Genomic DNA, 26,605 nt, shown 5'->3' on the forward strand with positions numbered 1-26,605 from the left:
TTCAAATTAGCTTGTATAAGTAAATTAGCTAAGTATCTCTTTTTTTGCAAAAAGAAACTATATATATATCAGAAAGAACAGACTCTCATGGCATTAAAGATATCTGAATTAGAATTAGTGCAGATGTGTAGTGAGTCATTCAGTTTTATTGGAGAATTTAATTATTTAAAAAAAAATTAAATTACAAAAAATGACATAAGGCACAATATAATGGGACTCTGATCAACAGCAGATGGCACGGTGGGGCAAGAGTTCTCATTAATAGAGATACAATATCAGAAAGACAGAAAGAGACAGACAGGTGTGTGTGTACAAGGGATCAAGTAGCGCATTGTTCTGCTTCCAGTATTCAATTCAATTCAATTCAATTAAATTTTATTTGTATAGCACTTTTTACAACGGTCATTGTCTCAAAGCAGCTTTACAGAAACATATAAACACAGGATAGAGATTTTAAGTGTTCGAATTTATCTTTATTGAGCGAGCTGGTGCCGATGGTGGCAAGGAAAAACTCCCTAAGATGATATGAGGAAGAAACCTCGAAAGGAACCAGACTCAGAAGGGAACCCATCCTCATCTGGGTCACAACGGTTAGTGTGAATGTAAAAGAAAGTTCATTATGGTTTTTATATGAAGTCTGTTTTGTTGAACTAGTCCACTGTTCACTAAAGGAGACTTGAGTGCAAAACTGTATGTGGTAATTGCTGTCCCAGGACTTTAATAGAAACCATAGTCCCAGCAACCACAGCGAGAACATCCATGTGGAATGTATGACGTTTCCAGTGACCTTGGACTTCCATTTCACTGCAGGGATCCAGTCACTTCAGTGACCGGGAATATCATACTGATTCTTTGGCTCAATTTAACTTCCTGTATCACACACACACACACACACACACACACACACACACACACACACACACACACACACACACACACACAGACACTGCTTAGCAACCAGTGTAAATGTGTAAGCAAATGTGACTACAATTTAAAGACAGACAAACTGTATAATAATCAGATCCGGCCTGTTGTTCGTACAAAACCCAGGGCTTTTTTTTATTTGTTTGCTAAGCTTTTTTCCGTAAAAGCAGTTCTGAGATTTATTTGTTCTCTCCTTGTGCCATTGTGATTGTTTGGTTGGTTGGTTTTTGTTTTTGCAGAAGACTGTGGAACCATCAGCTCTATGCAACCATCAGTCTTTGTGCATTCATGTAAATGTTGCCATGGTCACAGCTTCAGTATTACTTGTGTTATGTTAAACAATGAATTAGGACATCTTTTACCTCAAATCAACATATATGTCATGTGTCATTAACAGCAGTTAGCTAACATTAGCATACGGTAGGTGTGTATTTATAAATCAACATCTGTTTTATTTCACAGTTGTGGTGTGCTAAATTTATAAACTTTTTTTTGTTACTTGACAGAATGTTCCAATGGGTTTTGTGGTGCACTTTGGGTTGTTATGGTGATGGAGGCCCAATTTCACATCAACGCTTCATATAAATAGCCTTCAGTTGGCCTTTAAAGTTGTTTTTATTTTTTAATTGTAGCAGCATAAAGATGGAGGTGAAGTAAATGACACTTGCTATCATTAGAATTAGAAGCCTTTATTTATCACATATACATTACAGCACAGTGAAATTCTCTTCTTCCCATTTCCCAGCTTGTTAGGAGATTTGGATCAGAGCGCAGGGTCAGCCACGATGAAGTGCCCCTTGAGCAGATAGGGTTGAGGGCCATGTGTGGCAGCTTGGCAGGGGTGGGGTTTGAACCCCCAAACTTCTGATTAGTAACACCGAGCCTTAAATGTTGAGCCACCACTGCCCCTCATGTCTATAACATAGCAGATTTTAGATAGATGCAAAAAGCAAAAGAGATAAGCAAATAATAACACAAAGAGAAATTAATGGCAAACTCGTTATCAAATAAGAAATGACTGAGCACAAAGTAATCCATTTTTAACATGTAAGTAAGAAATCTTTCATTTTGTTTACTGATAAGTAATGAAAAGTGTAATATGTTATAAGGTGTATTAGCAAATAATGCAACAGTTACTTTACATAACAATTTGAAGTACAAAATAAATTTGCCGTTTTGTTGATAAAGCAGAGTATTAATTATACACAAGAACATTACACGTGTTTATAATATTTGTAATATGAGTGCAATTAGAATGGAATATTTAACATGAGTTAATTAAATGTAACAAAAGTGAATGATACAGTACAAGCTGATCCTTTAGAATAATATTTTCCAGTTAATTGCAAAAAAAATAAATAATTATGTAGAGACTTAAAGTATATTATAAGAAATTAGCAATGTAAGTTTAAGTAAAATAATTCCCTATAAAACACATTTTACCAGGAGCTTGAATAACAATCCTGTGATAATTATAATGCATGTGTTTTATGCTTTAGGCGATTCATTGGATATAATTGTAGATAAGTATTTTATTTTATTTTATAGGATTTTATTGTTAATTCACTCAGGTGTAGTCTTCTTCCTCTTCCTCTGTGAATCCACTTTTAACTGCTTCTTGAATGCTCTTTATCTCTTCTGGAGCAGCAGCAGGGAGAATGACGAGCAGCTCTTTGTCAATCTTCTCCAGTCTTCCATCACTCTTCCTTTCAAACTCGTCCTTGTTCTTGAGCACAAGGCATAAGATGGCTTTCTGAGCCTCATCACAGGAGTTCTGTAACTGCTGACGCTCAGAATTAAACTCTGGCTTTTCCTTGTCCATGGCCATCAGTTTCCCCAGAGAGCTGACACGGTCCATTAGGTGCTTGGTGGACACCTCGGTGTAGGTTGTAGCAATCATGTTGACAAGGCTGGCGATGTTAGTGGCTTGAAAGGCTTGATTATAGAGCAGATCCTTGGAGAAGAGCTTTGCATTGTAGGAAAGTGATTGTGTCTTCTCAGATGTAGTGATGAAATCTTTAAGGGTTCTGGTCAGGCTGGTTTTCACAGTGTTGGACACCATCTGAAAGAAGCGAACCATCTTCTCCCACTGCTCCTTCACTCTCCCCATGGCATCCATACCTTTGACCAGCATTTTTATAGTGGTGTTAAAGTCTATCTCTTTCACCTCACAGTTCCTCATGGTGATCAGGATATCAGTCAGCTCCTTTTGGTTCTTCTCCATGTTCTCTACACTCTTCTCATAGGTAATTCTGGCCTTGTCCAGTTGAGCACGGCTCTGCTCTATGCAGAACCTAGCATTGTCTGATGCCCTATCTGAAGCTCTCATCATCTCAGATTTACTTTCTTCTTTAAACATCATTGGTGGTTTGGGAGCCAGGGCAGGAGACTTTGTGATGTCTTTTCTTCTGCTGTCGAAACTGCGAGCTGTTTCAGTCAGATTTCTGATCCTTTCAATCATCTGCTTTGTTTTGGTTTTTTTACATTTCCCCTCTGGTGCATACTTTGCTAGTTCTCCACAGATCTCAATGCCCTCATCACATAAGTTTTGGGCTTTCGCTTTTTCTTTGCATGTTGGGCTTTTATCTAAACTCACCTTGATTCTTTTGAACTGTTCGGCCTGGAAATCTGTTACTGTAGATTTCTTCTTTTGATCATACAAGTCTTTCCAGTTAATCGTGTTGTCTTGCACAAACTTTTGTACATTCTCTGTGCACATCAGGATTTCTGCTGACTTGCTATATATATTAATTATATCAAAACCATCCGCAGCAGATTTTTTACTTTTAATGTAATTCTTTGTACTAGAAATTATTTTGTGAACTTTACAGAGTTGGGTCATTGGCTGAGTAATCACAGCTGTTACTCCATTGAAAAGAGATGTGATGCTCTCAGTCAAGCCTGCAACAACATCCATACCCATCATTTCCCATCCACCGGGTAGTGAATCCATTGCTTTGTTGTAACATTCATGTGCTTCCTGAAGTTGCTCTTCCATGGCTTTCATTACCTTCTCTGAGCATTTAGCAGCTTCTTCTGATGACTGTTTCCTCAATTTGGCCTCATCCAATTTCTTCTTGACAGCATCCAGCTCCTCCCCATAAAAGTACTCAGCGTTTACACATGCTTCCAGCAGTTCTTGGATAATATTGATGACATCAGTGAACCGCTTTTCTGTTGAATTGGCCAACTCAAGACAGTCATCTGCAATGACACGAATGTTCTCCAGCTGATCAGGGAGGTGGGCTTGTACAACCTCATCATTGTCTTGGAACAGGATCTTCACAACTGTCTTCATGTAATCTGGAACTGCCATGGTGTGGAGTCTAATCTGATCCATGCTCTTATGGGCCTCGTTGAAAGCCCCCCAGCCGGAGTTACACACCTGCATGAGGCAGGCACGAAATGAATCTGGGTATCTGATGTACTTGTAGCCGTCTTTAGGTGGGTTCTTGTTAATGGAGAAATCTGTATTGGAGGAGATGAAGACCAGCTCTCCCAGGATGGCTATGGAGAGTGGAGCAGGAGTCAGATACTCCTCCCAGTTGGCGTACGGCTGCATCACAAGCTTGGTCTGGTTTCTCATCTCCTCGGCTGTGGTGAGGCTTTGATTTTTCTTTGCAATTTGGGAATCCATGGCTTCCTTGTTTCTACTAAAAACAAAGAAAATTTATTGATTTTTAATATACACAATATTACACAAACCGAGTTTTGATGATTCTTAAATATTCTGATTTTTTTCACAATAAACACATTTCTCAGATTTCAGTCCATCATGGAGCTATTAATTTAAAAGTGAAAACTGTTACATAAAATTTTTTAAAGCAATTTAATGGAATCTAAGTCGGTGCAATGCGAGGATTCCAGAAATAAATGGACTTAGTTCAGGTGGAATTATTATTATTTTGTATATTGAATTTCATGGACATTAATATAGTAGGTGTGCATCATCCAATGTGCCTGTAGCCAAAAAAAAAGATGAGTACTAAATGTTCAGTTTTGATAAGTGTTCAACATGACTATGGTACAAACAATACTAAAAAACTGAGACCCTTGACTTTTGATGGAACCAGGTTAAGTTAGTTGGTGGACACACATGTGTTGAGTGTTTATATCTGAACTGAACTAAAACTGAACTAAAAAGTTTGCTTGATAAACACCACACAATTTAGATGTGAATGTGTTGAACTTTATACAGACTTTAAGATTATAACACTAAGATTCATCTCCAACATTAACACTCCATGAAACTGACATTTACATGGACTATTTGACAAGGCATTTTAAATTCTATAAGATGAGTGAAATGTGTTCAATAAGTAAAATGTTAGGTGTAACCTCATAGTTCTTACCATGATGTCCAGTTAAACTTTTAGTGAAGGTGTGTATTCAGCTATTTGAATACAGTTGCTTAATTATTTTTTATGAATGTAGATATTAAAATATGAATCAACAAATAAAACTACTTTGCATTTCAAGGAAATTGATACAAAATAAATAGAGATTTTTGCTTTTCAGCAGTTAAGTGTTATGAATTCAGTGGGGTCTAATGTTCGTGTGGTAACAGGGGGTGTGGTCTAGAGGCAGGGAGGCAGGCTGAAACATGTCTGGGATGTCTGTTTGCAACACGTGATCACACTCAGTTAACAACATGCTGGAGTAGAGAAGAGACCCTGTCTTTTATTTGAGTTTGTAGGAAACCAAATTTCCAGCAACGATTTGAAAATGCAATAATATATTGTAAATTTGAAAATAAACAATATTTTGATAAGATACAAGAATACAAGAAATGTCCATTAAATAAATGACCCGGGAAGTGTTTAATATTTGTGTGAGGGGGCACTGTAGGGGCGTTGCTAAACCGTAAAATGATCCTGATAAACCACTGTCTCATGAGGTAGTTTACAATAGATAAGTCTGAAAATAGGTTTTCCTATTCATTGAACGTTATCATTTAAATCATTTGAATTATTTAAAACTTGAAGGCTGATTGTAACACCAGCTGAAGTGAATATATCCTGCACATCCTCTTCAATCATATGCCCCGCCCCCTCATTGTGCTCCCCCTACAATCTCAAGATAAACAAATTTCCCAGATATGGTAAAAATATCAAAGGAGCCTTACATTAATGTTTGTTACATAATATTGTTAAAGAAAACGAACAAACAAATAAATAAATATTTACTCTGCTTGCCTGTCGGACATCTCGGACTGGATGAGAGAACACCACCTTAAGCTCAACCTGGCAAAATCTGAGCTTCTCGTCATCCCAACCTGTCCCTCAATCAACCACAATCTCACTGTACAGCTTAGCTCAACCACACTCAAGCCAACCAGGATGGCCAGGAACCTTGGGGTGATTCTTGGTGACAGCTTTACCTTTACAGAGCACATGTCAACAACTGCACGGTCCTGTAGGCTCATCCTGTACAACATCAAAAAAATCAGACCCTACCTCACCGAACAGGCTACACAGATACTAGTCCAGGATCTTGTTATCTCAAAACTGGACTACTGCAACTCACTACTCTCTGGCCTCTTAGCCAGCTCCATCAAACCCCTTCAGATGATTCAGCAGCACGCCTCGTCAAGAGAACCCATGTCACACCCCTCTTTATCTCCCTCCACTGGCTTCCTGTATCTGCCCGCATCAAATTCTAGGTCTTGATGATCACGTACAAGACCTTGTCACTTTGGATAAAAGTGTCTGTTAAATGAATAAATGTAAATGTAAATGAATACAACACCCAACATCACCAGAAATGAATGCTTTGGTGATGTTTTTGCAAAAAATTTCTCAGAGGGGCAAGCCCCCAGGCCCCCTAGAAATTTTGAAGTACTTTTGTAAAATTCTGTAAAACCTGTAAAAATAAAATTCTGTAAAAATGTAAACACACACACACACACACACACACGGTTCTACGTTATTATTAAGAATTCAATAGTTTTTAAATGTTTGTCTGATAATTACTCTTGCATTCCTATATAAAAATGATCAAATGTGTGCAGTAAAGTGAAAAAATTGTTCAGAACCATGTCCTTCTTCCTACCTTGATGTCCTGATAGTCTTCAGTGAACGTGTGGAGGATCTCTGCCGGCTCTGATAGCCAAATGGAGCAGTGTCACAAAACAGAAAGCCGTTGTGTATTTATACTGTGTAAGCCCCCCCCCCCCCCCCCACCCCACCTCTGCTACAATCTAGTATAACAAATCTCACAGGACTGACGGTGAGCTAGAAGAGAAATAACAGCATACAGAAGGAGATCAAATTTTAATTTAACTTTAAATAGAGGTCTATCTTTAGGAAACCCTGTGACAAGGTAAGCATGTTGTATTCTGCTTTTCTTTGTGCTATATTCATTTTTAGTGTGTGTAAATATGTAATAACCATCATTTTGATTCAAACTGGTAAAATGTCAAATAAATAAATACAATGACAAAAAGGAGAATAAATATGAAAAACAGAACAATGTAATGTAACCTTGTGTAACATGAGACTAGTATAAAATGAAGTTGAGGTGAAGGTCCACAGAACAGAATTTAAATGGTGGTCTTTTATAAACTTTATTTAGATCTTTACAGTATTTTTTTTTTTTTTTTAATAAAACGCATTCACAGATGGCTAGAGACACTGGAGGGGATTGTTATGATGATCTTATGGTCTCTGTTGGTTGTTTCCCCCTATAGCACTGTTACATTCTGTTTCAGATTAATATGAGTCAGCTTTATTCGCCTGAGTAAGTTGAATATCAGTATTCACATAGAAATTATTCTTAACATTAAACTGATTTTTAAAAGTAATTGCTTACAAAAAAATCCAACAATAAATTAAAATATTTTTTTTTCTGAATTGAAATTAACAGAACAAAAATATTTTCCTTTAAGACATTTTCTGTGTTGAAATGTTGTTTGTCTCTGCAGAGTTGTGCTGAAGAACACAGCGGAGGCTGTTATTGTTCCATTAAAAGACAGCATCTCCACCCTGAATGAAGTCTATCAGGCCCTGATTAAAGCAGATGTAGATCCTGTTACTGGGCAATGCTCCAACTACAACTACATCAGACAGCAGATAGTGCAGGCTCATCAACTCCTGGAGCAGTTCGAACAGATGGCCAGTTCAGAGTTAAAGAGTCTGAATGAAAACTTGGAGAGACTTAAACAAGATGAGGGAAACCTGGAACGTGAGATCAATCATACAAAAAACACCTTAGAGAACTTGAGAACAGAGCAGGCATCTACTGAAAAATTACTCACAGATTCTCAGGGAGCTCTGGAGCTGGCCAGGACAAACCTGAATTCAACAAAACAGACACTTCAGAAACGAAAAGGAGGAAACACAATGCTGGAATAGTCACAGGTGGTGGGGCGGGGCTGGTAGTTATACCAATTCTTGGATGGATTGCAGGTGAGAATTACATCATATAGATAAACATAATGATATCAGAATTGTTAGATACTGTACATTATCGTAATCATGAGTGAATGTTAATTTCACAGACCAGGTGTGACATCAGTGAGAAAGATGACAAGTTGAAGGAGACGCATGAAGGAATCCAGAAAGTGAAGAAGCAGATCGAGTCTGTAGCTGATTTCCAGGAGAAAGTGAGAAGTGCTGTCCACCTCCTGTGTCTTCTGAGTGGGAGGGCCAGCGTGGCTGAACATCAGACTTGCAGATTCATCCTCCAGGAGCCTGTGATGAAGGTGATGGAGGATGTGATGATGGCCACAGAGAAAATCACAGGGAATGAGCTCCTCTACAACAATGACATACCAAGGCTCCTCGATCAGCTGAAGGAGAATAGCCAGCGATTGGCAGACATCTGTGCCTCGAAGGAGAACAGCTCTAAGATTAAAACCACTTATCACTGGTTATGTTGTTTTAATCAGACATGCACTAAATAATGGATATCCTGTGGATTCTTCAGTCAATATAATCTTGTGCTAGTTCAAAACTGCGTGTCAGATATTTGTACAAATAAAGATAAAGTGTTAAATAAACAATGGTTCTTTGTCATAGAAAATAGGCTTAAACTATTAGTACACAGTGTCTGTAAGACTAAATTATAGCAGGCTTACTTTACTTTTGTTTATGCTGAAAGAGTAACTTGCAGGAGCATTAAAACACACTAAATATTATCATAAAATAAATACAATAAAAGGATGTTGCAGTAAAGTTTATTAAATGTACACTTTGTTTTTTTATTTATATTTAAACTTATTATATTTAAACCATTGTTAAAATAATATTGATGTTAAAATGATTTTGGTCAGACTGATGTGGAAGTCTGTTAAAATATGAAATCAAATAAATCAGTATAAAAACTTGTGGAATGCAGAACGTCATTCATTCATTAAACACACACAAATGCCATAAGTGTTGGGTAAATTACTCAAAAACTAATCCACTACAGATCACTAATTACTACTTAAAACTGTAATTTGATTACATTACTGATTACTTTACTTAAGTTACTTTCAAAACCTATCAAACTTACAAAAATACACTACAAAGTGAAACTCAGAGTTTTTTCAGTCATTTTAACGCGTCAATGATCAGAAAACGTTGGATTTATTATACACCATGTTGTCACTGTGTGTAGGACTAGCAGACTGATAAAATATTAAACTTTTCTAACTAGACTAGTTTGGTGCGCCCCAGGAATAGTCCACATGTCTTAATTCCATTTGTGTTTACTTCGAGTATGACTTTAATCGGATTCAGGTAATTAAAAATTGCTGTTTACATGCTAGTTTCTTAATCAGAGTATTGTCTTTATTGGGTTAATATTGGATTATTGTTGTCCATGTAAGTGTACTGAGAGAAAGAGAAGGGGAATGCTGAATGTGTAGTTTTGGAGTTGTGGTAGAAGTGAAAGTCTGGCAGATTTGTTTCATCGCCAATGTTAGTGCTTACATGCTTGTTAAATAATCCATAATATATTTTTATGCATGCACTTAAAGTGCTTGAACCCTGGTAAGTGATGCTCACAGCTATATTTCTTACTTGTTTTTCCCTGAAGGCTGTACAGTCAGAGAATGTGAAAGTGAAAGAAAATGTACAGTAGAACATTCATGGATTTTCAGCGTCTGTACTTTAAAAATCAATAAAAATGTTTTAGCCAGGAGTACACAATCTGGGAAAGCTGCTCTTTCAGAGAAATTGAAACGGAAAGAAAATGTTGAATTAGTCAGCATGATGTGAATTTATTTTTTTTTAAATCTTGCTCACACAGATATTTTAGTTTTTACCTATCTGCAAAATTTTCTAATTCATTTAGCTGGGTCTATTTCTGAAAATATAAAAAAAACTAGTAGTCTAATTAAAACCACCGTGACCCTGGCCAGGCCGTTACGAAGAATGAATAAATGAACACTGTAAATGCATCACACACTTTTGTATGTTCATGTTCATGTTAATAAATATGGTCTTTGCTGGTCCAAGCTTCATGTCTGACTGCTCACTCACTCACATCCAAAAAAAACTCCTGCTGGGTCAACTTTCTTTTTTTTTTTTTCTTGAGCTAGACTATTCCTTGTTAGCTACAGGAAAAGTTTATAACATTAATAACAAATGGAATATGAAATGCGGTTTTCAAACGATCAAAAAACTCAAAGTTACAGAAAAAGTTTGTATTTTAATAAGTTATATATTATTTTAAGTAATTGATTATATTTGTTATGAACACAATTCATCAGAAATTAATATAAAATACAATTTTATACAAAAAATGACATATTTTATGAATTGGAAGTTAACAGTGGCATTAATTAAATAATTTGATTCATTAAATTATTTTAAATTAATTAAATATTTGAAAAATTTTACATAAAAGTGGCAGCTGATAATTAGAATAAAATAAATTAGTAATACTGGAACGTGCAAAATAGAGGGAAATAGTAATAGTGGTATGGGCAAATGTTTACTATACATAGTTTACTAAAATTATACTCCAGTATTTAGTGACACCCTTTGGCAGATACCACAGGGTGAAAACACTTTTTGTAGACAGCTAAGAGACTTGTTTAAGATGATTAAGATCTACACAGGTTTTCACTTATGTTCAAATATTTACTGGAATCCTTTTTTCCACCAACCCATGCAGTGTTTCCTGTGCCACTGGCTGCCACACAAACCCCAGAGCATAGTAGTTCCACCTTCATGCTTATCGGCTCTCAATGTGTTCTTTTAAACAAACACTGCTCCTTTGGGGGGTCGCATGGTGGCTTAGTGGTTAGCACGTTCGCCTCACACCTCCAGGGTTTGATTCCCGCTGGGGCCATGTGTGTGCGGAGTTTGCATGTTCTCCCTGTGCTGCGGGGGTTTCCTCCCCCAGTCCAAAGACATGCATAGTAGGCTGATTGGTGTGTCTAAACTGTCCGTAGTGTATGAATGGGTGTGTGAGTGTGTATGTGAGTGTGCCCTGCGATGGACTGGCACCCTGTCCTTGTGCCCGATGCTCCCTGGGATAGGCTCCAGGTTCCCCTGCGACCCTGAAGAAGGAGTAAGCGGTAGAAGATGGATGGATGGATGGATGGATGGATGGACAGTCCTTTGGTGATTGTGGCAGAGCGTTTCATTTGAACCTCATCAGTCCACAGCCCTTGTTTCCAATGTACTCCTTCTTCAGGGTCGTGGGCGTTTATTAACAATAAACGCCTTGGATAATTTAGTTTTAACATTATAATGTTTGTGCCAATCTGGATCTCATTCGCCGTCATAAATCATCCGTTTAATCTGTGCTAGAACTGCGAGGTTCAAAAGAGCCACGAAGAGATATCATCTGTAACTGGGGAGAACACGCCACTGACCATCCATTCAAACAATCAAGATACGGAACAGTATATGAACATAAACATAAACCCCCAGAAACTGCTTCAGCCCAATCACGAGGAATTATTCCCAGTGAAGGGGGAGCAGGGGTAGAGGAGGACCCTCCCATGCCTGGAAAAACACTTAACACTGAACAAACAAAGAACAAACAAACAAACAAACAAACAAACAAATACACTCCCTGACAAACCACAAAAGCACAAACGGGAAAATAATACCTATTTCTATTCTAAGGCAGTCGTGGGCGTGACGTTGCAGAGGAGCTCACAGAGTACAGATTATCCTAAACCCAGACAATCACTCCCATTTAAAAGTTCGGAAATTCACCACATCAGGGAAGCGAACAAAATAAATGATCACTTACCCTGATTTGGAGAAATCCCACTTCTGACACCAAGTTGTAAGGATAAAGCAAATAACAGCTTTATCTTCACTTTTCCTCCGTCAGCCTTTCTTGCCTCTGCTTCATTTACTCTGAAGAAAAACTAGGGCATGTGGGTTATCACAGAGCGTATACGGTGGCGGAGAGTCTAAATGAATGCCTTTGAATGCCTTTTTTATTGTCACTATACACATGTACAATGAAATTAAGAGCCACTCCTTTTTGTTCCGTGCCAACATGTACATAAAATAAACAAGAAGAATAAACAAGATAAATAAGATAAATAAACAAGATAAATAAACAAGATAAATAAACAAGATATTGGGGCGGAGGGGGGAGGTACTATGAAATGCACAGTTTTGAGACACTATATACATATACTGTGAAATCAGTACATGTATGTGTTTAGAATGGTAATAGCTTTTGGGAAAAAAACTATTCTTAAATCTATTAGTCCTTGTTTTGATGCACCTGTAACGTCTCCCTGAGAGCAACAGATTGAACAGACCAGAGCCAGGGTGAGAACTGTCCTTAATGATGGTTTTTCCTCTGCTGAGGCAACGGGAGGTGTAAATATCCATCAGGGAGGGGAGAGGGCAGCCAATGTTCTTCTGTGCTGCTCTTATTACTCTCTGAAGCCTCTCCCTGTCTGCCGCGGTGCAGCTACCCTACCACACCGTGATACAGTATGTAAGCAGGCTCTCGACGGACGAGCGGTAGAAGATCAGCAGCAGATTGGGGTCCAGATTGTACTTCCTGAGAACCCTCAGGAAGTGTAGCCGCTTTTGAGCCTTCTTAATAACCGCTGTGATGTTGTCCGTCCAGGAGATGTCTGCAGAGATAAGGACGCCAAGAAACCGGAAGGTGTGGACCCTCTCCACACACTCACCATTGATGAAAAGGGGGGCTAACTCAGTGTTGTGCTTCCTGAAGTCTACAATGAGCTCCTTGGTTTTCTTGGTGTTTAGAGCCAGATTGTTCTTTGAACACCAGGCTGCCAAGTTCAGGACTTCCTCTCTGTAGGCTACCTCATCTCCTTTTGAGATGAGTCCGACCACTGTGGTGTCATCAGCAAACTTGACGATAAGATTATTATTGTGGACTGGACTACAGTCGTATGTGTAGAGACAGTACAGGAGGGGGCTCAGCACACAGCCCTGTGGAGAACCTGTGCTCAACGTGCGAGTGGAGGAGAGGTGGGGTCCGAGTCTCACTGTCTGTGACCGGTTGGTGAGAAAGTCCTTTATCCAGGCACATGTGAGGGGTGGGGGGGGGGACAACAGTGACCAATTTGGTGATGAGAATGTCCGGAATGATTGTATTAAAAGCCGAACTGTAATCCACAAAAAGCATCCGGACGTAGCTCTGTTGCTGCTCTAGATGTCTCAACACGGAGTGGACAGCTATGGCGATAGCATCCTCTGTGGATCTGTTTGCGCGATATGCAAACTGATAATGAACACACTGGCAACCGGAGCAGTTCAAAGAGACATCCGATTTATTCGTAGAATAACAGAGGCGTTTATAGGTACAAATAGCCGTGCATAGGCGTACTGAACTGTCTGGCCACATACATGAAAAACATCTTAGCCAATACAAGTATGTACAGCAGTTGTTGAACATATATGGTGTGGTTCCCTTAACAGAAAAGAGGAAGTACCTATGGTGACATGTTAAACAGGCACGTACACATCAGACAGATTCTGTAAAGTTCATGAGACAGAAATCACACTATAACCTAAACATACTTATACATATCTGAGGGAATAGAGAATAGAGAGTTTCCAACAGTCATATCACTGAAAAATCTGGATGTGTTGAAACTTGACAGAAATAACATGAGAAAATCACGATGTAAACTAGTGATGTATTCTGGCCACAAGATGTCGCCATTGAGTCAGCAATGCTTTGAATAGCAATACAAAGACAAGCTTTACACTCTGGAATTTCAAGTAATTGAGAAATATGCGTGTGCAAAACTGGGCAGAGCATCGTGCATAAAATTGGGTCTAATAAATTCGATTTTTGAAGTAAAATAAAACACCACAACAGACATTCAGAGATAATTTGAAGATTTATTCATAGGACTGGGTTGTGTTCCTGGAGTTCATCACAAGAATTCCGACAAATCCTGAGGTCATGCCAGTGATCCATCCTCCCAGGAAAGTGCCAGTGGCCCAGAAAAAAGACATTAAAACAGAACTGAAAAACATGGAAAATATGGTTGTCATAAACAAACAGACTGGGCCCACAAGCTGGGTAAACAATACGGTGACAATAGTATAACCTAACAAGATTAGGATCTGCATAGACCCTCAAGATCTAAAAACAGCAATAAGAAGGGAGCACAGTCCTCTCAAATCACTTGAGGAGCCTGTTGCTGAAATTCCTAGAGCCAAGATATTTTCAGTGGTGGATGCAAATCAAGGATTTTGTCCAATTCAACTGGATGATGACAGTTCTAAACTCTGTACATTTAACACACCATTAAGGAGGTACAGTTTTCCAAGGCCTACTTTTGGGATTTCATCGGCTCCAGAGGTGTTCCAAAGGTGTTTGTCTCAGCATCTGGAAGTATTGGAAGGAGTCGTTAATGTAATGGATGATATTTTGGTGTGGGGTTTGAAGACAAGTACTCACACGACAAAAGACCGCAAAAGTACAGCCTTAAGAGAGATATGTTCCAGGAAAGGAGATTGCAGATACATTGAGCAGAGCTTACCTAAAAGAGCTGCACAGTCAAGACAGCAGAGAAGAGGACATGGATGCAAGTTACATAGAGCACCAGCTAGCTGTTTCAGAGAAGATAAGAGAACAATTTCAGTTAGCATCTGCAGAGGATAAGGAACTGAGATTAGTCAGAGGCAGTTCAGAAAGGATGGCCAAACTCAAGGAGCCAAGCACCAAAGCCCACTCACCAGTACTGGATATTTACAGAGGAGTTGACTTATACAGATGGATTGTTGTTCAAAAGTGCAAAACTGGTAGTGGCAAACAAAATGAGAAGTGATATGCTAGAAGGATTCCATGAAGAACACATGGGTATTGTAAAGTGTAGAGATGTTTTGTTCTTGCCTGGGATGGCAATGCAAATTGAGGATGTTGTCAGCAAATGTAACATCTGCAATAAGCACAAAAACAGCAATCCAAAAGTATGTGACACATACTGTTCCAGAAAGAGCATGGTCAAAGGTATGAATGGATTTGTTTCACTACGGAGATGCTGAATATCTTCTGTGTGTGGATTACTATTCAAAATACCCTGAAATTGCAAAGTTAAGTGATACAAGGTGCTAGATGAACTTTTTTCAGATAATGTTAGACAGCTTGAAGTGTTTAAATGCAAGTGTTTGCAGCCAGCTGGTGTTACGCCACGGCCAGCAGATGGCTTGATGGTTTGATTATGTTGACTATTTAAACCCCTCCGTGACTGCGCACTTCGCGCAGTATTATTTGGTTTACATTTGTCATGTCGAGGAAGTATGACGGTATGTGCTAATGTGTAGCATGCTAGCGGTCGTAGCTAGATGTCCAGAGTTTGTATAGTCAGTAGAGACCGCGCTCCCTGTGTTTGTTTGTCTGCTAATTAATAAAGACTTTGACCTGCATCTGCATCCGCCTCCAGTCCCGTTTCGTAACAGCTGGGAGTTCATCTATACTACTTCAAGCCCTGGATTTCCACAGTCAAATGGTCAAGCAGAGAGAGCAGTACAAACGATAAAAAAATCTGTTGAAGAAAGCACAAGACAGGAACAGAGATACATACATAGCTCTCTTGGAGTACAAAAACACAGCATTGGATGGAGTAGGCTTTTCCCCTGCTCATGGGAAGGAGTCTAAAATGAAAGATACATGTGTCAAAGAAACTACTCATACCAAGACTTTTCAAACAGGTGCGTAGTAGGCTGAGAAATAGACAAGTCAAACAGAATGGACAGTTTTGCACAATGAGTAATAAGAGCATGTCAAGATTTGGTAGACGTATCAGAGTGCCTAGTAGGTCCTGTGACTGTAAATGGAAGTCATAAGAGTAACTGTCTTGTTATGTACTAGTAATGTTAAATGTTAACTAAAGTGAAAAAAGATAAACAATCAAAGGTACTGTTTTTTTAAAAAAAATATGGAGATCTTGTATTGTGTTGTATGTTATGTTGCAATATTGGAGAGAACACTGTGAGGCACTACTGCATTGCTGTCTTGATATGAGAACAACACACAAGTAAAATATCATCAGTTCAACCACATGCGCACTCTTGTTATTATATACATTAAAGCAACCGAAAAAATATATTGTATGGTTCAGATCTGTGGTTTTGACCTGCAACTTCAACACTGGCATAAAGACCAATGATGTTCCTCTGTTTTGAAGGTTACAACCAGCCTCATGAACACACACTGCAATCAAAATATATTTATACAAAAATATTCACAAAAGCATTCTCTGCCGTGCTCGAGAAATTATAATTTTGTACTTTTTTTTTTTTTTTTGAAAGAATAGCTGTAGGTTGCGTAAAAACTGTGAACAATATTACAGGCAAAAAGTTCTCATAAGTAATGTATCTATATGAATACCTGAATAGCATCTCATAAGAAAACATTTAGAAGGTTATGTGTCATATTTTGTCAAATAAGTATGATTTTCATGTGTAATTTTAAAATGAATTAGTATGGAAACCTGACAATTCAGGGAGGAGCTAAAAATTTACTCAACAAAGACACTTAACATATTTGAAACACATAATGTACGTAATGTAGTTGGTATGAGTGAAGTACTTGACATAATTTACATTTGACATGAGTAATGTGGATTTATTCACTGGAGAGTTATTGAAAATGAGTAACATAACAGAGATGAGTAACGTAATTGACATTCATGAGCTTTGAGTAACAAAGCTGTCATTGACATGAGAAACATTGTTGATGTGAGTAATGTAGTTGACATAAGTAATGCAGTAAACACGCATATTGTAGTTGAGTAAAATAGTTCATATGCTTAACATAGTTGATTGAATATTTAAAAGCAGAATATTAGGATTATTACAAACATTACGTTACGGATATGTACATTCAATTTTGACAAGAATCACAGTACACAGGATAATGATATTACTTTAAACATATTCATAAAATAGCTCACTTCACCCGGGGAAGCACAGCTATGAAAGCCCCTGTAAACTAGGATTATAAAGAATATATCGTAATATTATATGAAATTAATTTGAACTGTTTTACCCTTTCATTAATAATAATAATAACCTTATTAGGGGGAAATAACTTTTTTAATGTATGCATGTATTGAAATAAATGGACTGGGAAGTCTAGAAGAAGTGGTGTAAAAAGGTGTGACAGTTACACTAATATACCTTGCCATCATTTATATCATAAAGGTTTTTAGATTCTTTTTTTCAGAGGTGGGATATTGCCCTCTGAACTAGTATTGGGCATCTCATCAGGTGTTCTCCTTTATGTGTACATTCATCAGATGTTCTCTCATCAGGTGTGGTGGTTCCATTGTCATTAAGAAAACATGGACCTGCAACCAAACAGACGACAATGATCACACACACACACACACACAAACACACACACACACACATTATATACAATAAAATCCCTAGTGTTGAATTAACACCCAGAATGTTTATATGAGTCCAATGAGCTTATATAAATACTGTATGGTGTAAATTCAACACTGTGGGTGTTAAATTCACAGCGCTTAATTTTCTGCACATTTTGTTATGTTACAGCCTTATTCCAAAATGGATTCAATTCATTATTTTCCTCAAAATTCTACAAACAATGACAACATGAAAGAAGTTTGTTTGAAATCTTTGCAAATTTATTAAAAAAAAAAAAAAAAAACGCACATGTACATAAGTATTCACAGCCTTTGCCATGACACTCAAAATTGAGCTCAGGTGCATCCTGTTTCCACTGATCATCCTTGAGATGTTTCTACAACTTGATTGGAGTCCACCTGTGGTAAATTCAGTTGCGTGGACATGATTTGGAAAGGCACACACCTATCTATATAAGGTCCCACAGTTCGGACGAAACCCCCAGCTTCTCAGCCACCACTGAAACAGTCTCCTGTGCAATAGGCCCAACGGTATGGCCTGGACTGGAGGGGATGCCAAGATCCAGCTTTATCTTGTTCAATGTTGATAGAATTGACTCTACCCATGTTTGGGATAGAAATGCCCTCATTGTGGTAGAATCCTTATAACCTCTTTACTTGATACTTTACGCATACTTTACTTGGGGTTCAACCTGAGCCCCAAGCTCTTCGTGTGGGCGAGAACAACATCTCAATGTTGAACCGCCAGTTCCCTGGATCGTGCTAGAATTAACCAGTCATCCAGGTAGTTTAGTACACGGATGCCCTGGAGTCACAATGGAGTCTGAATGACATCCATGTACTTTGTGAAGGTGTGAGGGGATAAAACTAGCGATATTTCTATGTGGGAATATGCACCTTTTATATCTATCATCACAAACCAGTCCTCAAACTGAATCTGTGGAACGATAAGTTTGCGCGTAAGCATCTAGAACCTGTATGTCCGAAGAGTACAGTTCAGATGACGCAGATCTAAAATTGGCCACATACTCCTCTATTTTTTGCTGACCAGGAAATAACGGCTGTAAAAACCTCCCTCCCTCAGGGAACGGGGTACATGTTCTATGGCCCCTTTGTAAAAGAGGGATCTTAATTCCTGCACTAATGCCGGGCTCTGCTCTGTGCTGACTACTGTGGTGAGTACACCTCTGAACCAGGGAGGGTGTCAAGATATAAATTGGACCTGGTAACCCTTTTCTACAGTAGACAGAACCCATGGAGACACATTTGGTAGTTATTTCCTTCTCTTTTTTTAAAGGGATAGAAAAGTCCAGAGATTTTGAGAAAAGATAGAAAGGAAATGAAGCGTCTTTTTGTTTCTTTATACAAACAACTGACATGCAGTCTCGCTGAAGATAATAAGGCTGATGGTGCGATTCACAGATGCCATATATATATCATGCGACGCGCTTAATTGCCACATCACCTGATCACGGCAGGCCTATAAATGGGCATGATTTCACACAAGCTTCAGATGCCAGTCGCACGCGAGGGCACTCCCCATACTGTTATGCTAAACGTAATGTGGAGTTCCCTTTGAAAGGGAACTGGACGTTTTGGACATTACTAGAACATTCAGAAATAACATTTTCATAACTTAATGGGGATGTTATGGAAACGTTCTTGTAACATAAAATTGTTAGCTGGGAATCAGCTGTGTGCAGAATGATATAAATCTGATGCATTACAGTTAAACCTTTAGTGTTTGTGTTGGCTTTTCCTGATGACCATCTGTATGAAAGATATGGATCTTCGGCAGATGGTGTAGTTTATCTCTGCCGGCTTCTTGAGCTGCACATTATAAATGTGACACAACAATGCCACGCCCCTTACTTTGGTGGCATTATTCCTGTCCTAATATATTTTCACAAATTGATATATATTTATTAATATTTTTTAATATTTCATTTTACAAATTATATACAATTATATTATATGAAATTATATGAAATATATTGTGGTTATAAGTTTCCAATCCGTTTATTCTCACTGACACATTTACACAATAAGTAATGTTCCAGAGCTTCAGCAGCAGCAACGGTGAGGTTTTTTGTGGTTAGTGTAAGTTTCAATTCCTTCTGGTTTCGCATAATCTTTTCTTGCTCTTCAACTGGAAGTATGCACAGCTGCTTTACTCCATCTTGAACACTATTGGCTGTTTGCTGCAAACAACTGGCTTTTATGTGCACGTTCATGCTGAGTTAACCTCGATTCAGGGTTAAAATCTGGGTTTAAACAGAAAGTTTATAACCAGCTTCATGAAACCTGTTAACCTTAATTAACCCGGGTTGGATTAGTTTGGTTTTGTCAACTCTAAACTTATTCTGCAACTCTGAGTTTGTTCAACTCGCTTGCACTCAGGGCTTTTTGGTTTTGTTTTTTTGTTTTTCTTATGAAAGCAGTTCTGAAAGTTATTGTCTCTTTTCTTCTGTGGGCCATTGTGATTGTTTGTTTGTTTGGTTTTTAACTGCAGAAGACCGTGTAACCATCACTTGTACACAACATTCCACCATTGTGCATTCATTTAAACGTTGTCATGGTGATAGCTTCAGGTGTGACACCTAAAACATGAATGTTGGAACAAAGTATTACTTGTATTATGTTAAACATTGAATTAGGACAGCTTTCACCTCAAATCAACATATAGATCACATGTCATTAACAGCAGTTAGCTAACATTAGCATACAGTATGTGTGTATTTATAAATCAACATCTGTTTTATTTTACAGCTGTGGCATGCCAAATTTATAAACTTTTTTTACTTGATAGAATGTTCCAGTGGGTTTTGTGGTGCACTTGGTGATGGAGGCCCAATTTCACGTTAACTCTTGATAGAAGAAAAAAAAACTACACTTTGCCTTCATAGTTGTTTTTATTCTTTAACTGTAGACACAGCATAAAGATGGAGGTGAAGTAAATGACCCTTGGTATCATGTCTATAATATAGCAGATTTTAGGTAGATGCAAAAAGCAAAAGAGATCAGCACCAATAAGAAATGACTGAGCACAAAGTAATCCATTTTTTAAACGTTAATAAGAAATCTTTTGTTTTGTGTACTTCTAAGATACTAAAAATGTTATAAGGTGTTATAATATGTTATAAGGTGTATTAGCAAATAATGCAGCAGTTACTTCACATAACAATTTGAAGTACAAAATAAATTTGCCACTTTGTCACTAAGGCAGAGCATTAATTATACACAAGAACATTACACATGTTTGTAATATTTGTAATATGACTGCAATTAGAATGGAAGATTTAACGTGAGTTAAGTAGATGTAATAAAAGTGAATGATACAACACAATCTGATCCTTTAGAAGAATATTTTCCAGTTAATTGCAAAAAAAGAATTATATAGAGACTTTATGTATATTTTAAGAAATTAGCAATGTAAGTTTAAGTAAAATAATTCCCTATAAAACACATTTTACCAGGAGCTTGAATAATAATCCTGTGATAATTATAATGCATGTGTTTTATGCTTTAGGCGATTCGTTGGATATAATTGTAGATAAGTATTTTATTTTATTTTATAGGATTTTATTGTTAATTCACTCAGGCGTAGTCTTCTTCCTCTTCCTCTGTGAATCCACTTTTAACTGCTTCTTGAATGCTCTTTATCTCTTCTGGAGCAGCAGGAGGGAGAATGGCGAGCAGCTCTTTGTCAATCTTCTCCAGTCTTGCAGCACTCTTCCTTTCAAACTCGTCCTTGTTCTTGAGCACAAGGCGTAAGATGGCTTTCTGAGCCTCATCACTGGAGTCCTGTAACTTCAGACGCTCATAAAGAAACTCTGGCTTTTCCTTGTCCATGGCCATCAGTTTCCCCAGAGAGCTGACACGATCCATTAGGTGTTTGTTGGACACCTCGGTGTAGGTTGTAGCAATCATGTTGACAAGGCTGGCGATGTTAGTGGCTTGAAAGGCTTGATTATAGAGCAGATCTTTGGAGAAGAGTTTTGAGTCATAGGAAAGTGATTGTGTCTTCTCAGATGTGGAGGCAAAATCTTTAAGGGTTCTGGTCAGGCTGGTTTTCACAATGTTGGACACCATCTGAAAGAAGCGAACCATCTTCTCCCACTGCTCCTTCACTCTCCCCATGGCATCCATACCTTTGACCAGCATTTTTATGGTGGTGTTAAAGTCTATCTCTTTGACCTCACAGTTCCTCATGGTGACCAGGATTTCAGTCAGCTCCTTTTGGTTCTTCTCCATGTTCTCTACACTCTTCTCATAGATCTTTCTGGTCTTGTCCAGTTGAGCACGGCTCTGCACTATCTTGAACCTAGCATTCTCGGATGCCCTTTCTGAAGCACTCATCTTCACAGATTTACTTTCTTCTTTATACATCATTGGTGGTTTGGGTGCCAGGGCAGGAGACTTTGTGACATCTTTACTTTTGCTGTCGAAACTGTGAGCTGATTTAGTCAGGTTTGTGATCCTTTCAATCAACTGATTTGTTTGGGCTTTTTCACAGTTCCCCTCTGGTGCGTACTTTGCTAGTTCTTCACAGATCTCAATGCCCTCATCACATATATTTTGGGCATCCTGTTTTGCTCTGCAGGTTGGGCATTTTTCTAAACTCTCCTTGATTCTTTTGAACTGATCTGTCTGGAAATCTGTTACTGTAGCATTATTCTTTTGATCATACAAGTCTTTCCAGTTAATCGTGTTGTCCTTCACATACTTTTGTACATTCTCTGTGCACATCAGGATTTCTGAAGACTTGCTATATATGTTAATTAAATCAACAAAATCAGCAGCAGATTCTTCGCCTTTAACGTAATGTATTGTATCAGCGATTTTTGTGGAAGCTTCACAGATTTGGGTCACTGGCTTTGTCATCATGGCTGTTACTTCAGTGACAATAGCTGTGATGTTCTCAGTCATGCCTGAAACAAGATCCATATACAAAATTGTCATTCCACTTGGTAGTGAATCCATTGCATTTTTGTAACTTTCCTGTGCTTCCTGAAGTTGCCTTTCCATGCTTTTCATTGCTTTGTCTGAGAGTTTAGCAGCTTCTTCTGATGACTGTTTCCTCAGCTTGGCCTCATCCAGTTTCTTCTTGACAGCATCCAGCTCTTCCCCATAAAAGCCCTCAGCATTTACACATGCTTCCAGCAGTTCTTGGATAATATTGATGACATCAGTGAACCGCTTTTCTGTTGAATTGGCCAACTCAAGACAGTCATCTGCAATGACACGAATGTTCTCCAGCTGATCAGGGAGGTGGGCTTGTACAACCTCATCATTGCCTTGGAACAGGATCTTCACAGCCGTCTTCATGTAATCTGGAACTGCCATGGTGTGGAGTCTAATCTGATCCATGTTCTTATGGGCCTCATTGAAAGCCCACCAGCCTGAGTTACACACTTGCATGAGGCAAGCACGAAATGAATCTGAATGAATCTGAATTTAAGTGATTTTCTGAAAACACTTTAAAAAAGAATTCTGTAAGAGATACAGATATCTGGAGACACTGGAGGGGATTGTTACAATGATCTCATGGTCTCTTTTGAGTTTTTCCACCTATAACACTGGTACTTTTTGTTTCAGAGTAATATGACCCAGCTTTATTCACCTGAGTAAGCTGAATACCAGTATTCACATACAAATGTTTCTTAACATTAAAATGAATTTTAAAAGTAATTGCTTAGAAAAAAAAATCCAACAATAAATATAATTTTTTCAGAAATGAAATTACCAAAATAAATTGTTTTCCCTTAAGGCTTTTTGATTTTCTGTGTTGAAATGTTGTGTTTGTCGCTGCAGAGTTGTGCTGAAGAACACAGCGGAGGCTGTTATTGTTCCATTAAAAGACGGCATCTCCACCCTGAATGAAGTCTATCAGGCCCTGATTAAAGCAGATGTAGATCCTGTTTCTGGGCAATGCTCCAACTACGACTACATCAGACAGCAGATAGTGCAGGCTCATCAACTCCTGGAGCAGTCAGAACAGACGGCCAGTTCAGGGTTAAAGAGTCTGGATGAAAACTTGGAGAGACTTACACAAGATGAGGGAAAACTCAAACGTGAGATAAATCATACAAAAAAAAACTTAGAGAACTTGAGAACAGAGCAGGCATCTAGTGAAAAAATTGTCAGAGAATCTCAGGGAGATCTGGAGCTGGCCAGGACAAATCTGAATTCAACAAAACACACACTTCAGAATCAGGAAAGCAGGAAATATAATGCTGGAATAGTCACAGGTGTTGGGGCGGGGCTGTTTTTAATACCAGGTGTTGGATGGATTGCAGGTGAGAATTACAGCATATAGATAAACATAATGATATCAGAATTGTTAGATACTGTACATTATCATAATCATGTGTGAATGTTACTTCTGACTATTTCATTTCTTCCTTCTCTGTACAGGTTCTGCCATGTTGATTGTTGGTGCAGTTGAAATGGCTCAGTCAGTGCATGCTATCAGAGAGGCTGAAGAGGAAGTGAGAAAGTCTGATACTGAAGTGAAAAAATACCAATGTAAAGTGTCCAAGTATGAGTCCAAAATTTCCCAGACCAGGCGTGACATCAGTGAGAAAGATGACAAGCTGAAGCAGACGCATGAAGAAATCCAGAAGGTGAAGAAGCAGATCGAGTCTGTAGCTGATTTCCAGGAGAAAGTGAGAAGTGCCGTCCACCTCCTGGGTGTTCTGAGTGGGAGGGCCAGCGTGGCTGAACATCAGACTCGCAGATTCATCCTCCAGGAGCCTGTGATGAAGGTGATGGAGGATGTGATGAAGGCCACAGAGAAAATCACAGGGAATGAGCTCCTCTACAACAATGACATAACAAGGCTCCTGGATCAGCTGAAGGAGAACAGCCAGAAGTTGGCAGCCATGTCTGCCTCGGAGAACAGCTCTAACCACTTATCACTGGTTATGTTGTTTTAAACAGATGTTCACTGAATAATGGATATTCTGTGGATTCTTCAGTCCATGTAATCTTGTGCTATTTCACAAGACATGTCAGATTTTTGTACAAATAAAATATAAAAAAGCAATGATTCTTAGTCAACTTTTGAACGCAAATGTACATGATCAATGGAGAAGATCAAATAACTAACGCAGGTTCTTTTACCTCCTGGAACAACCTACCAGCTGATTTTATAATAAAACTGCACCACAGTGTATCTGACAGAATTTGTGTTGTTTACAATAAAAGGGTCATTTTGTTTTTTTGCAGTTTACTGCTCAGTATAGTCACTATTCTGTTACTTCAGCACTTTTACTGCTCAATATAGTCTATATTATTACTGCACAGACTGTGGCTTTGTTTGAGGGCAGCCGATGGAGCATGGTGTTGATGTGATGAGTGTGTCTGACATGGCTGCCTCATTTAGCCATGTTCTTCTGTCCCATTTCTTTCAGAGCCTTTTGCAGCTTCCAGTTTATGAAGTTTCTCTCCATCCATCTCCCTGCAGAAAAGAAAAAAATCATGAATGCTCCCCACATGCAGCTGCGTGTGTCAGTGTGTGTCTAAACATCACCGTCTTTCATATTGTCCTCATTCTATGGAGTATGATGTAGATACGGTTTAGTCCACAGTAAACAGTTTGTCTCTCTGTCTGAGCATATTGCTCTAAACACAACACTGACTACTGTAAAACATCATCATGTTATAATATGTGAAGATGTGAACTTTTTTAGTAATTCCTATAAAAATACTGTGGTCCAGTATGAATGCTACACACAGGTGATGTGTTATGTCAGCATGTAGTACAACAGCGCTCCCTGGTGGAACCCCGCAGAAGTGTGTGAACACAAATATATAACAACATAAATAAAGTAATTCACATCATTTATAAATATTTAAATAAAACTAAAACAAATAAATATATTAATTCATGTAGTAATTAATTTATCTCACGTAGTGCTGACTTCCAGTTTTGAGACACAGAACCAAAAAAGGTCTTAGGGCAGTATTATAGTTTAATAAAACATAAGGAACTGGACATTAGATTAACATGCTTTTGTTTAAAGGGGATTAAAGATCTTGAATGTGAGGTGTGTATATTATTTCACACTTTTATCACATGAAATTGAGCTCTTGACTCCTGTAGGTTGGTGAAAGTGTCCATCACTGACCCACGTCATCAGTCCATGCCAGAGCCGTGGATCAGGAGGGACAGAGGACAGTGGGGGAGGGACGTACGAGTCTTTGGTCAGAGATGACCATGGTACAGGAGGTCCTGAGGAGAAGAACAAACAAACAGCTTTTTAACATCATGACATGAGCAGGATATGAGAGAAAACTGAGGTCCTGTATCAGGTGTGTGTTATCAGTGTGTTATACTGTGTGCAGGAAAATTACAGACTGTTTAGAAGAAGGACATTTGAAAAATGAAGGGGTATGTATCTGTGCGTGTGTGCGTGTTGGTGAGAGAGAGAGAGAGAGAGAGAGAGAGAGAGAGAGAGAGAGAGAGAGAGAGAGAGATTAAAAAGTGTACTGCTGAAAAGCAAATTAAAGCCCCTTTGTGGACTTAACCCCATCCTGCCTTTTGCTTCTTCGTTTCCAAAAGTCAAGGAGCTTCACATCCAAGAATTGTGAATTCAGAGAATTGATAAAGGACCGAATCGTATTTGGCATTACAAATGATCAGCTCTGAGACAGGCTGTTAATGAGAACCTGACCTAACCCTACAGAAAGCAGAGGGCATTTGCCATGCCAGTAAAGTGGCCAAAGCCAATTGAAAGCAATGCGTGAAGAAAAAAAATGCCCTTATGCATAAAATTCACAAGTAAAAGTATATGAAAAAGGAAAAAGAATGTATATAGCCAACGAAAGATAGGTCACTAGAAGAATGCACAAGATGTGGATACAAATATGAACCAAAAACGTGAC

At 38.4% G+C, this 26,605-nt stretch overlaps 3 protein-coding genes across 3 annotated transcripts; 1 reads left to right on the top strand and 2 right to left on the bottom strand.

Moving 5' to 3' along the window:
• Nucleotides 1-2,403: 2,403 nt before the first annotated feature.
• Nucleotides 2,404-4,564, bottom strand: LOC128615560 (uncharacterized). Its single transcript, XM_053637756.1, has one exon. It carries the CDS (start codon nt 4,559-4,561, stop codon nt 2,492-2,494), a length of 2,070 nt encoding a protein of 689 aa, XP_053493731.1. The 5' UTR covers nt 4,562-4,564; the 3' UTR covers nt 2,404-2,491.
• A 16,608-nt stretch (nt 4,565-21,172) lies between these two features.
• On the bottom strand, nt 21,173-23,152 carry LOC128615584 (uncharacterized; the record flags this gene model as incomplete). Its single annotated transcript, XM_053637794.1, has 1 exon — nt 21,173-23,152. A coding segment is annotated over one exon (1,839 nt), but the record flags the coding sequence as incomplete, so codon positions are not given.
• Nucleotides 23,153-23,320: 168 nt separating this feature from the next.
• Nucleotides 23,321-24,677, top strand: LOC128616288 (uncharacterized). Its single transcript, XM_053638865.1, has 3 exons — nt 23,321-23,343; nt 23,531-24,015; nt 24,134-24,677. Exons 1-3 carry the CDS (start codon nt 23,321-23,323, stop codon nt 24,652-24,654), a joined length of 1,029 nt encoding a protein of 342 aa, XP_053494840.1. The 3' UTR covers nt 24,655-24,677.
• The last annotated feature ends 1,928 nt before the right edge of the window (nt 24,678-26,605 follow it).

The sequence above is a fragment of the Ictalurus furcatus genome, chromosome 12, assembly GCF_023375685.1.
Source record: "Ictalurus furcatus strain D&B chromosome 12, Billie_1.0, whole genome shotgun sequence".
Lineage (NCBI taxonomy): Eukaryota > Metazoa > Chordata > Actinopteri > Siluriformes > Ictaluridae > Ictalurus > Ictalurus furcatus.

Bases quoted from the DNA above. Each gene is read 5' to 3' on its own strand.
- LOC128615560 (XM_053637756.1), bottom strand. From the start codon at position 4,561: ATGGATTCCCAAATTGCAAAGAAAAATCAAAGCCTCACCACAGCCGAG.
- LOC128616288 (XM_053638865.1), top strand. From the start codon at position 23,321: ATGACCCAGCTTTATTCACCTGA. The intron at 23,344-23,530 runs GTAAGCTGAATA...TTGTCGCTGCAG, and splicing joins ACCCAGCTTTATTCACCTGA to AGTTGTGCTGAAGAACACAG. The intron at 24,016-24,133 runs GTGAGAATTACA...TTCTCTGTACAG, and splicing joins AGGTGTTGGATGGATTGCAG to GTTCTGCCATGTTGATTGTT.